At 39.7% G+C, this 12,950-nt stretch overlaps 1 protein-coding gene across 2 annotated transcripts in view; it reads left to right on the plus strand.

The window, feature by feature from the left end:
• Window positions 1-12,950, plus strand: part of EIF2AK3 (eukaryotic translation initiation factor 2 alpha kinase 3) — a 68,730-nt gene that overhangs the window by 48,483 nt on the left and 7,297 nt on the right. For both annotated transcript variants that reach the window (XM_064572224.1, XM_064572225.1), the window contains exons 11-14: window positions 1,528-1,650; window positions 4,123-4,272; window positions 5,306-6,083; window positions 9,666-9,833. In XM_064572224.1, coding sequence (XP_064428294.1) covers window positions 1,528-1,650; window positions 4,123-4,272; window positions 5,306-6,083; window positions 9,666-9,833 — 1,219 coding nt within the window. The remainder of the gene's footprint in view (window positions 1-1,527; window positions 1,651-4,122; window positions 4,273-5,305; window positions 6,084-9,665; window positions 9,834-12,950) is intronic.

A 12,950-nucleotide genomic window follows, 5' to 3' on the forward strand; every position in this document is an offset into this window, starting at 1 on the left:
ATGTCATGAGCTTTGTAGTTGGGGAGATGGCTCTGTACCAAAGTGCCTTGACTGGCTGTTTTTAGGGATACAGATTATTGTTCTTCATTCTCTGTGAAGGTAATTGGCCCATGGAGGATTGGGATCGATTGCCTCTCCTCAACTCCAATGCTCTACCCAGCTAAGCCAACTACTAAATTAATATGAGTGTGCAAATCATAAAGTAATAAACTTAGCCTTATGAGAGACAGTAAAGATAATCGAATTCAACTCTCCCCCATATGGCTGAAAGAACGACTTCCATAGCATGCATGCATTCATTTATTTTTTCATATATTATTTGATGGAGATTTGTTAGACCTTCTATTTGCCAGGTAAGCGCAAGCTCTGGAAATACAAAAAGAAGCAAGAATGCTTTCCTGCATTCAAGGCCCCCACAATGCAGTGGCAGTGGGGAGAGTGAGCTGCATACAGATACCCGCGAAATATTGAGATTATGTTTAAATAGTCCAAAAAGCTATGTGCAAAGTGCTATGAGAACTTAAGACAGGGGTCTAGGAAGGCTCCACAGTGGTGGCGAGATGAGCAGAATGAAGGGAAAACAGTTTCATTAAGTACAAAGAAGTAGGCCGTCTCAGTAGAGTAAATAGCAGAAGCAAAAGCCCCAAAGTTGCAAGAGAGCCTGGTGCAAGTCAGCTGAAATCTAGAGTGCAGAGCAAAGAAGTCAGGCGCATAAGGGAGACGAGGCTACAATGTGCAGGTCAGCCTGTAAGTCACAGATGCGGGGTCAGCTTCTGTGTGAATTCCTCTGGTGATGAGCATACTGACTCATGAGGCAACCCAGCCAATTTCACACAACTTTGGCTCCTAGAAAGATTTCTGGCTAAAAAAAAATAAATAAATACTTAATAGGATTGATTACATTTTTTTCCATAAAATTTACAGGCACTGACATAAGATTAAGCTATTTTTTTTTCTTTTTTTTTTTTTAGATTTATTTATTTGAGAAAGAGAAAGAGTGCACGTGGTGGAGGGCGGGGGGAATGGGCAGAGGGAAAAGGAGAGAGAGAATCCTCAAGCAGACTCCCCACTGAATGTGGAGCCTGACTTGGGCTTGATTCCAGGACCCTGAGATCAGGACCTGAGCCAAAGCCAAGAGCAGGATGCTTAACTGGCTGAGCCACCCAGATGCCCCTAAGCTATGTTTTTCTAACTGAGTGCAGAATGCCACAGGAGGCAAAAGTTTAGAGAACGAAGGATAGAATATTTTGGTAGGTGATGGAAAGTTCTGGACAGGTTAGATCAGTAGTACAGTTGCTGTAAGAACAAGTGATTAACAAGCAATTCCCAATTAAACAGAAACTTGTTTATTTTTTATAAATTTCCTAGGAAAAAATTAGAACAAAGAATACTAGTAGTCAAATTTAAACTATAATCTCTATTAAAATAAGTTCTCTGAGACTCACTGAGTTTATGTACTTTTTATACATCATAAAGTAAGATTGAACTATTGCCTTATTAAATTTCCTTTTTTTTTTTTTTTTTAAGCTATCTAACAGATTTTGAACCAGTTCAGTGCATGGGTCGTGGCGGGTTTGGAGTCGTCTTTGAAGCCAGAAACAAAGTAGATGACTGCAATTATGCTATCAAGAGAATTCGCCTCCCCAACAGGTAAGGGAGGGCATTGTTAGTGGGCTTGCAACTAGTGCCATATTGCTCATCTCATAGGCAATATGTCCTTCTTGCTATACTCCGTCCATCCTATAGAAGAGAGTTTCTGACCTTCTGAATCTTAGCTTCTAAGTGCCACCAGATAACCACCCGTCGAAAAGGGGTGATCTATTTAGATTGCTTTGCCTCAACTTAAAAAAATCTGCCCCTGTTTTTGATTCTTAAACACTCAGGACTTTTCCGCAGTGGATTATGGTGACAATCATATTTACTACATAGCACCATTTAAGAATAATCTATATATTGTGGAAAACAGGGAAAAGTAGTAAAACAAAAATCATCTGTGTCTTCTCTTCCCAATAATGCTCACTATTACCATTTTTGGGTATTTCCTTTGATTTTTTTTTCTGATCATAAATTTACCTAGTTAGTAGCATAGTTACCAATACAATACAGTTTAATCTGTTGCTTCCTTTATTGTATCCTTGGCATTTTCCATGTTATTAAGAGAATAAATGCTAAAATAAACGAAGTATTTTATGGCTGGGTATTAGTCCAGTTGATACATGGGAAATATTTTGTTTAACTGTTTCTTATTGTTAAACATTTGGGTTTCGTATTTGGTGCAGTTAAAAACAACTTTGCAGTGTCCATCTTTTATATAAATTTTTGACCACATCTGTTTCCATAGGATAGATTCCCAGAAGTAGCATTTCTAACTCAGAACAGTGTCATGCTTAAGATGATGGGCTTTGAGTAATGCCTTCTTTTCCATCTAGTTTATTTTTTTTTAATATTTTATTTATTTACTTGTCAGAGAGAGAGAAAGCACATGCAGGGGAAGTGGCAGGCAGAAGGAGAAGCAGGCTCCCCACTGAGCAAGGAGCCCGATATGGGACTCGATCCCAGGACCCTGGGATCATGACTCAAGCTCCTATTGATTCTTTTATTTTTTATTTATTTTTTTATTTTTTTAAAGATTTTATTTATTTATTAGAGAGAGAATGAGAGACAGAGAGCATGAGAGGGGGGAGGGTCAGAGGGAGAAGCAGACTCCCCACCAAGCAGGGAGCCCGATGCGGGACTCGATCCTGGGACTCCAGGATCATGACCTGAGCCTAAGGCAGTGGCTTAACCAACTGAGCCACCCAGGCGCCCCTTGATTCTTTTATTTTTAAGACTTTTTATTTATTTATTTGAGAGAGAGTGAGAGAGAGAGCGTGCAGGAGCAGCGGTGGGGGTGGGGGCAGAGGGAGAGAGAGAAGCAGACTCCCCACTAAGCAGGGAGCCCAGTGCGGGACTCGATCTCAGGACCCTGATCATGACCTGAGCCGAAAGCAGACGCTTAACTGACTGAGCCACCGAGGCGCCTGTAAGCTCCTACTGAGTCTTGATTAAATGTGTACGAATTGCTCTGTTGTCCTTGTAACTGCTTAAACATTCTGTCCAACAGTTAGGGACACAAGATTGGGATGGATTTGTGTACTAATTCTTTTCCTTGGGACTAATTCTTTTCCTTGGTATATAATTTTTGAGTAGTTTAAATATATGTGCAAGGCACCACATAGGATATGAAATTAAGCAAAGCTTCTGCCCCCAAGAACCAATAACTCTTTGAGGCTTTTGCATATATACTCAAATAACTACAATGCAAGGAAGGTTGTGACCTGGTGGCGTAGATTAGTAAATAGCTTCTCATGAAAAAGTGCAGATGTAACTGAAATCAAGGAAGGCAAGCTTTTTGGAGGTGGTGACATTTGTGCTGGGTATTCAAGAGTAGCCTGTCGCTCAGTAGACAGATGTGTAGGCGGGGGATGGCCAGCTACACAAAATGGCCTGACAAAGGCTCAAGGAAAAGCACTTGGAGGTGGTATAGAGAATAGTTAGTGGGATCCCTAGAAATGTGAGATTAGATCTACCAGAAAAGCTGTGAAAGCAGAAAATCAAATCCAGATGCTTTTCTAATTAAACTTCATTGCCTGTGATAGTCAGTATTTGAGGCTTGCTTTAAACAAACAAACATGCTAATACAGGTTTTTTGGATGGTAATATGTGCCAATTACATATGTACCAGTAGGGTCGTTCTCCATCCTTCTGAGCTGCCATCCTGAGCTGTTTTCCAAATACTTCACGTACACCTATTCATCCTCTTATTGATTTAACATTAAGCAGTCTTTATAACTGTAACGATCTGTAGTCATTCATTTTTAGTCGTCCAGGAAAGCTTTGTTTGAATGAGGCAATGTGTTCGTAGCACTTATATTTAGAAGGAAAAAAAAACCCTAAATACATGTATTTTTTAAACTACAAAACCTACCGTGTGGCTTTTTAGAATTGTACCACTAGGGCTAACTCATCTGTTTCTAATTTTAGATTCAAGAGAGAATTTTATTTTCTTATTTCTCACTAGAGATATGATTACTTTTTCAGGTAAAAGCAACCTTCAGTATTGTCTTTGTCTCTGTATTTTAGGGAGTTGGCTCGGGAAAAGGTAATGCGAGAAGTTAAAGCCTTAGCCAAGCTTGACCACCCAGGGATTGTTAGATATTTCAATGCTTGGTTGGAAGCACCACCAGAGAAGTGGCAAGAAAAAATGGATGAAATTTGGCTGAAAGATGAAAGGTAACTTGGTTAGACATAGACTTAAAATCTAGTACTTTTAGGCTGGTTTTTTGCTTATGTGAATAAAATATCATTTCTATAACTAGAGATGAATTTTGCTTGTTTATTTTAGGAAAAAAATGCTGTTCTCTGTCATGTTTTGGAACATTCTCTAGCCACTTATTAAAAAGTTTATTTAAAAAAAGAAAGAAAAGTTTATTTTTTAGAATATGAATTTTAAAAATTATTTGTAGATAGGGCTGTATGAATTGTAAATTGCTAAGGGATTTATGGTGGCTTTTCTAAACTTTTTAAGAGGTTTTGTCTGCTTTCATTACCACTTTTTTATTTTAGATTTTCAGTTTCTCGGTAGTTAACAGTTTACAGTTCCTTTAAGACTATTAAACTAGTTTAAAGCTATTTGCAGTTAAAAATACTTAAACTTGGGCAACCTGAAGATAATTCCCATATTAAGTATGCTCTGCTACAGGAAGGAAGGCTCTTTTAAAAATGAGTAAATGAGAACAAAGAGGAAGCAGGCTGCATATAGACCATTTACCAGTAAAATTCCTACCGAAAAGTACCAAACACAGCCCTAGATCCACGTGAAGTAACATGTTAAGATGACACTTATAGACACAGTCAATAGCCAAACCACAGAAGGACCAAGTGAGGTGGCCCCATGGCGCAGGGCCCTGTGAGCTGCTGCCCTAATTTGGACAAGGGCTCGCGAACCATGGCCACTCAGCAGCCTTGTCCGTGGCAGTTCCTCGGTGCTTTGTGTTTTGCATAAAGGCCCTGGCTGCTCTGGCATGACAGTCCCAGGTAACTGTTTCAAGTCTAAAATTAAGCTTTCCAATTGAAATTTTTTAGAAGAAATGGATGGAATATAACGTTCTTTGTCTCATATAGCATGCTTTTATTTCATCTGTGTGTTGTTTGTCATTCGGTACCTGCTTTCTTATAGATGAAGCTTTTAAAATGAAGACTGTGCTTCAGATCATTTAATCAGCACATATTCCCTCTCTTTCCTTTGTATCTCTCCCACTTTTAGCACAGACTGGCCACTCAGTTCTCCTAGTCCAATGGATGCACCATCGGTTAAAATACGCAGAATGGATCCTTTCTCTACAAAGGAACATATTGAAATCATAGCTCCTTCTTCACAAAGGAGGTCTTTTTCAGTAGGGATTTCCTGTGGCCAGATGAGTTCATCTGAGAGTCAGTTCTCTCCACTGGAATTTTCAGGAACGGACCGTGGAGATACCAGTGAGTCCATGGATGCAGCATGCAACCTCCAAGACAGTTGTCTTACGGAATGCGATGTGGAAGATGGTACTATGGATGGCAATGATGAGGGGCACTCCTTTGAACTTTGTCCTTCTGGAGCTTCTCTTTATGAAAGGTCAAGGGAGAGAACATCCTCTTCTATAGTATTTGAAGATTCTGGCTGTGATAACGCGTCCAGTAAAGAAGAGCTCAGAACGAAGCGACTGCATATTGGCAACCATTGTGCTAATAAACTAACTGCTTTCAAGCATTCCAGTAACAAATCTTCTTCTAAACCTACTTTCTCTGTTTCTCCTCCAAGACCGACCACTTTAAGTTTAGATCTCACTAAAAACACTGCAGAAAAACTCCAGCCCAGTTCCCCAAAGGTATATCTTTACATTCAGATGCAGCTCTGCAGAAAGGAAAACCTCAAAGACTGGATGAACAGCCGATGTACCATAGAGGAGAGAGAGAGGAGTGTGTGTCTGCACATCTTCCTGCAGATCGCAGAGGCCGTAGAGTTTCTGCACAGTAAAGGGCTCATGCACAGGGACCTCAAGGTCTGTATTCGTGGAACCTCACCCAAGGGTTTCGGTCTGACCTGCTGTGATTGAGAGCAGTATTTTCGGTACTTGTCAGATTTTAACTGAAGTGCCCTGAAGAGCAAAGGAGAGGAAAGGTTATCAATCAGAGAGGGGAGCAGAGGCTTGGGGAAGTAGCCCGAGAAACCTGCTACAGAAAGAAGTCTCATGGTTTGAAAACTTCAGGCAGAGCAAGTCTTCTCTTCTGTGATGTGTTTATGTTCATTTTACTGTAAAAAGTATTCCCGGTCCTCTGGCTAAAAAGACAAATCCACCATGAGCAGATATACCCTGTTTTTCCTATGGCTTTGGGTAACCCTGACATAAGTTCTCGAGGGCCCCAAGTAGCATGGTGAAAGGGACCCAAGTGGAAGGAGACACATAGTTTGCTTCATTAGCCAGCTCTGAATTGATTCCTGAACGATTTAGGCTCTGGGGAAGGCCGTGAGAAGCTGGATGGAGAAAGAAAGCAAATAGTTAGCCAGGTTATTTGCAGCTTTAAAGCCTTTGATTCTGTTTTCAGTATATACAATATTGAATATTGTGGCAATGTGATACGCTAAATTATATAAGATTCTTACTAAAATACTCAATATATCCTACGTATGTGTTTCTGAAATAAGTATATGGAACTCTTACTTGACTAATTTCTGCTGTATTTCATATGCTCATAGTGATCATCAGTAAATGTATAGTGAATATATAAGTACTTTTCTGACGGAAGTGGCTTTAATTATTGATTTGAAGTATTTTCAGTTTTGTTTTTGTGTAGCCAAAAACTTTTGTTTCAGGCACCAAAGTAACTACTTGGACAAGTTATTTTCTTCTCATATCAGCAGTACATGTTTTAGTCCTTGAATATATTGTAAGAGTTTGGAATAAGGGGGATAAGAATTAGAATTCGTTCCTATTTTCCAAAGTAATTGTTATTGAATTATATATAATCGCTGTGCTTCAGTGATTTTGATGTGGGCCCAAACTGACTACCAGGAATTATTCTGCACTGAAGGAAAAGTTCAGAGATGATTTCTTTTGGTTGGAAAGGAGAAGCCAGATACTAACTTGAGAGGGCTGGCTATTTGAATATAGTAAACCTTTATCATTTGGTGAGAAACAATTAACTGATATACACATTCTTTTTGTACTTAGCTCTTACTATACACACAAAATGCCAAGTTGAAAGGCAATGTAATTATGTTTTCATTAATAATGAGTATCCTTCTGATTTTGTAATGTTAATGAGATATTAGTGAATATTTGTTAGATGCTACAGTATTGTCTAAAGATTTTTTTATGTGTTTGTCTATGTACCAAAAAAATTCCAGGAAGAAAATTAATTTCCCCTAAGTTTTTCTAGAAATCAAAAAGTTTGATTCCTTTATAAGGATATATTGTTTTTAAAGATTTCTAGGATGCCAGAAAAATTACCTCCCAAGATTTCTATTCCCAGTTTAAACAGCTCTGCATTCTGTTCATTCTGACCCAAGTCTCTGAGCTTCATGTTAAACCTTCTGGCCACCCCCCCCCCTTTTATTCCTTACTCAGTTTTTGTCATTGGCACTTTCCAGCCCCCGATTCTCCAGACTTCCTTCCAGTCTCTTCTCTTCCCTCTAGCTGGGCTTCACGCTGGGCTTTTTGCAGTTCCTTAAATACAGTGGGTCCTCACAGAGCCTGGTATTTCTCATTTGAATTCTCATCACATTTGTATTATTTATCCTCTGGTTTCCCTGCCTGTTTTATTCACCTGTTATTTCCTTAGCACAATGCTTGACACATTCTGTATGCTCCTATCATTTTATTTTGAATAGTCTTTTATTTGCAGCCCAAAGGAAATTTATTGGCCCATGTAACTGAAGTGTCCAAGATTCAGGGAAAGCTTTATCTAGGATCAAGTGATGTACCCAGAATTTGCCCACTGCCCCATCGCCATTTCTTGTTTCCATTTTCAGGCATGCTCTCCCTCACTGTCCCAGGATAGCTGCCAGCAATTCTCAGGGCTACAGGTTATAAGTCTTTAGAGGTGGTTGGATAGATAGGCGTGGGGAGAAAAGAGCATGGGAGAAAACTATCTCTTTCTCCCAATACTGATAAGGAGTCCTGGGTTTCCTTCTAATTACTAAGCCAAGGACACCTATCCGTCCCTAAATCAGTCTCCTGGCCAGGGGATGGAATCGTGCTGATTGACTTCTACAACCTCTGGATGTAACCTCAGGACAACGTCCACCTGAACCACGGGGTTGCTGCACAGTTGGGAAAAAGGGAGTCCCCAAAGTCAAGTCAAGGTATTTCTGATGGAAGCACAGGGGATAGATGCTGGAGAACCCCCCGCCCCCCCAAAAATCTATTATGGTGTTTAGTAAATAACAGCTGACACCAGAAGGTAGGGGAGAGGAGGAGATGTGAAATTTAAGGCATCGCGGTCTGTTGTCTCTCACATAAGGTCATCTGTGGGAGAGCAGGAGGTTATTACTATAGACTTTGGTTATATGCAATAACTTAATTACTTCAAAGTCAGCATTGTAGAATAGTATTTTGGAGTTCGGGAATAAAATGCTTTATGCCTGGCAGTATTTGAAACCTGATGAAATTCAGTTTCATGAGCTAAATGGCTTCCTTTTTCCTTATTTTAAGGGCTCCTAATGGTGGTTATGTTAGCCACGGTTAGAGTAGGTGCTGAAGGAAAGATGATATAATTCACACAGGCAAGTTTGAGGAGCCCATGAGACATCTGGTTGGATGTGTCCTATAAACAGTTACATATGAGAGTTTAGAACTGGGGACAGAGGTCTAGGAGTACATGCAAGCGTCCGGGTATTAGAAGAGCAGCACAAGGTTGTAGTGAAGAGCTCTTATTCTCCTTGGTAGCCTACTTCCCCCTCTCAGACACAAACGAAAGGCCAGCTTATTTCATTCATTCATCAAATAGAAGCGATGAGCTACCCTAGGGCAAGGACTGTCCTGAATGCTGGTCCTGCAGCCGTGAACCAGAAGTCTTTTTCTTATGGAGCCAGACCGCTTGGGTTTGAATTCAGCTCTACCACTTGCTAGGCGGATACCCTTGGGCACTTAACTTCTCTGGGCCTCAGTTTTCACATCTATAAAATGAGGGTCTAAGAGGACTAATAGGGTTGTAAGTATTACATGAGTTAATAGTAGTAAACTGCTTAGAACAACTCCTGGCACATTGCCAGTGCTCTATATGCATTTCCTGTTATTACTACTATTATTATCGTGGCTTCAGTCATAAACATAAAAAGCTTGCCAAAGGAGAGTATATAGAATACTGAGATTGAGGACTGGGCGCTAGAGAATGTGATTCTCTAAGAGTTTAAATAGATGTTCAATAAATGCTCACTCCCTTTGCTACCCTTCCCTTTTCCTTACTCTAACAGTACTTGCTTAGCTTTGAAGGATTGCTTTTATTTTCTTATTAGTCTGTTTAATGCTTGAGAATATCTAGTTTCTTCTACTTCTCTTCTGTAGTTATTTAAATTATTTTCTTCACTTTCTCTCCTTCTCCATGCACACCTATTATGCTTTTGTCTGTCTTACTTTTTGCAGCCTTCCAACATATTCTTTACAGTGGACGATGTGGTCAAGGTTGGAGACTTTGGATTAGTGACTGAAATGGACCAGGATGAGGAAGAGCAGATGGTTCTGACCCCAATGCCAGCATATGCCAGACACACAGGACAAGTGGGGACCAAGCTGTATATGAGCCCAGAGCAGGCAAGTTTTTTCTTTTCCTTCTGAATTAACAATGGATTTTTTAGTTAGCATGGCTGCAAGCTAGATATGCCCCATGAATCTCCATCCACATTCTTCTTAGAATAAGATAAAATCTGAAAATTACGAAAACTGGTAGTAGTGTTCACAGGCAACACAGCCAGGGTACAATTTCTACAACCTGAATTGGGGATGGATTAAGAAAAACATAGTGCATAAAACATGCACTCACCCCTGAGCCAGAACCTGACAGCAACCAGAAATTTAGAAGAAGACTTTGAATGCCTCTCTCCCAAATTTAACTCCAGTCCTTCTTTTGTACACTATGTAAAAACTTGTTTCAGAGCCAGCTAGAGCCAGAGGTCCTTTACTGAGCTGCTCGTTCCAGTAATTCACAAGCAACTTCTAGAATGCACCATGGCAGGAAAGAGAGGTAGATGGTCTGGAATATGTTGCGTTGTGGGGATACTCAGTCTCCAAAGGAAAAGCACTGTAAACAGGACAGCCTGAAAGAGTGATTGGAACAGGGCATCCTGGGAGCATCAGAGAAGCATGCCCAGCCCAGCTAATGATACTCACAAGCTTATATATGCTTCTACATCAGTGGTTCTCAAACTTTTTGGTCTCAATACCTGTTTATACTTGTAAACATGATTGAGAACCCAAGAGTTTTTCTTATGGGATTTTATCTATCAATATTTGCTGTATTAGAGGATAAAATAGAGAAATTTATAAAAATTTTATTTATTTATTTATTTATTTATTTATTTATTTATTTATTTATTTATTTTAAAGATTTTACTTATTTATTGACAGAAAGAGAGACAGCAAGAGAGGGAACACAAGCAGGGGGGAGTGGGGGAGGGAGAAGCAGGCTTCCCACGGAGCAGGGAGCCCAATCTGGGGCTCAATCCCAGGGCCCTGAGATCATGACCTGATCCCAGGACCCTGAGATCATGACGTGAGCCGAGGCAGACACTTAACGACTGAGCCACCCAGGTGCCCCAAAATTTTATGTATTAAAAATAGCAATATTAAACCTATCACATCTTAAAGGTATTTTTATGAAAAATATTCTGCAGAATAAAAACAAATTAGCAAGACGAGTGACATTTGTTTACATTTTTGCAAATCTCTTTAATATCTTATTTTAAAGAGCTAGATTCTCTGGGGGCCTGGTTGGCTCAGTCAGGTAAGCATCTGACTCTGATCTCAGCTCAGGTCTTGATCTCAGGGTCATGAGTTCAGGCCCCACATTGGGCTCCACACTGGGCATGGAGCCTACTTAAAACAACAAAAAGAGATTCTCATATCTGCCTTTGCATTTAATCTGTTGATATGTTATTTTGGCTAAAGTAAATGAAGAAATTCTGACCTTGCACAGATAGTTGGAAAGGGAAGAATATTTAATAGCATCCTCAGGTAATTGTGCATATTCGTCTTTGTTAGTGCATCAAAACTCAGTAAGTGATAGTTTCTTTTTTTTTTTTTAAAGATTTTATTTATTTATTTTGACAGAGAAAGAGACAGCGAGAGAGGGAACACAAGCAGGGGGAGTGGAAGAGGGTGAAGCAGGCTCCCCTCGAGCAGAGAGCCCGATGCGGGGCTTGATCCCAGGACCCTGGGATCATGACCTGAGCCGAAGGCAGACGCTTAATGACTGAGCTACCCAGGCGCCCCTGTAAGTGATAGTTTCTTAAAAGTTATTTGCCCTGGGGCGCCTGGATGGCTCAGTCGTTAAGCGGCTGCCTTCGGCTCAGGTCCTGTGGGATCGAAACCCATGGCCGGCTCCCTGCTCCGCAGGAAGCCTACTTCTCCCTCTCCCACTCCACCTGCTTGTGTTCCCTCTCTCACTGTCTCTCTCTCTGTCAAATAAATAAATAAAATCTTTTAAAAAAAGGGGGGGAAGCTAAATGAAATATATATTAGCCCTTAGATATAGTTAGCCTTTGAACATTTATTGATGAACTAATTAAAATAAGATCTACTTTGATTTCAAACTTCTAAGACCACAAGGAAACATGAGTGTATTTGAAAACAGACATTGTAAATGTCTTTCTGTGAACACAAGGCAGTAAAAAAAGATAATAGTGATTTGATTTTGGGTTTTTATTTGTTTTGCTTGTGTTTTGGATAGCTGGAAATTTAAAACACCCTCCCTAAATAATGTTTGGTGGATAATAAGGTAAAACTGCTCATGCAAAGCATTAAGAAAACAATGAAAGAAATGAAAAATAGGGAAATTCATAGGAAGTTATCAAACTTCTATTTTATTTGAACGCCCTTCATTATATGAGCACATTACTGTGTAAATGATTCAGTATTCTGCCTCAAAGGCAGAAGAGCTACAAATTGAACGCGAATAAGAACTGATACCAGAACTGATAATAGTGGAACAATAAAGTCACAACATGATGGTAGATTTTTAGAGTTTTAAATAAAAAAGATAATCTCTCTAGCAAATCTATTTAAAGGGAAAAAACACAAATAACTTTAGAAATTAGCAAGGATACATGTAGCAGAGATTTTAATTTATAAGAGACTATTGTTATACATAGTTGATCATTCACAACCAAAGGTATCCAAACTGGCTTAAGGAGGAAAAGAAATCCATTGGCCTGAGTAATTCAATCATTCCAGTCAAACGATGTGGCCAGGACTTGGTGAAAGAGGAAATTAAAACTCTATGAAATATGAAAATACTGTAAATACATGCTCATATCCATAGGAAAAAAGATCAGAAGGAAGAGCCAGAAAATGTCAGCAGCCACTGCTTCTGTGTGGAGGGCTTTGAATATTTTGGACTTTTTTGTATTTTCCAATTTTTCTACATAGGCATGTATCAGAATTAATACTAAAATGCTTTTAGCATTATTTTATTTTTTCGGAATTATTCAAGAGGCTGGGAGTATACCTTCACACTTTTAAGTATTATGAAAACAAAATGGGAATGACTAAATAAAAGGACTCCTATCTGGGTGCTTAGGAGAGAAGGTGGGGAGCCCCTCCCCCCCAGCCCCCCACACCCCGCCCCAAACACCCTTTGAAATAGAGGACTCTCCCTCCACTCCCAGTCCGGATTGATCCCATTATACTGTTTATTTTTTTTCACAGCATTTT

This window comes from Mirounga angustirostris, unplaced genomic scaffold (assembly GCF_029215605.1).
Source record: "Mirounga angustirostris isolate CCGP_5_RB_7025 unplaced genomic scaffold, mMirAng1.0.hap1 SCAF_10, whole genome shotgun sequence".
NCBI classification, from domain to species: domain Eukaryota; kingdom Metazoa; phylum Chordata; class Mammalia; order Carnivora; family Phocidae; genus Mirounga; species Mirounga angustirostris.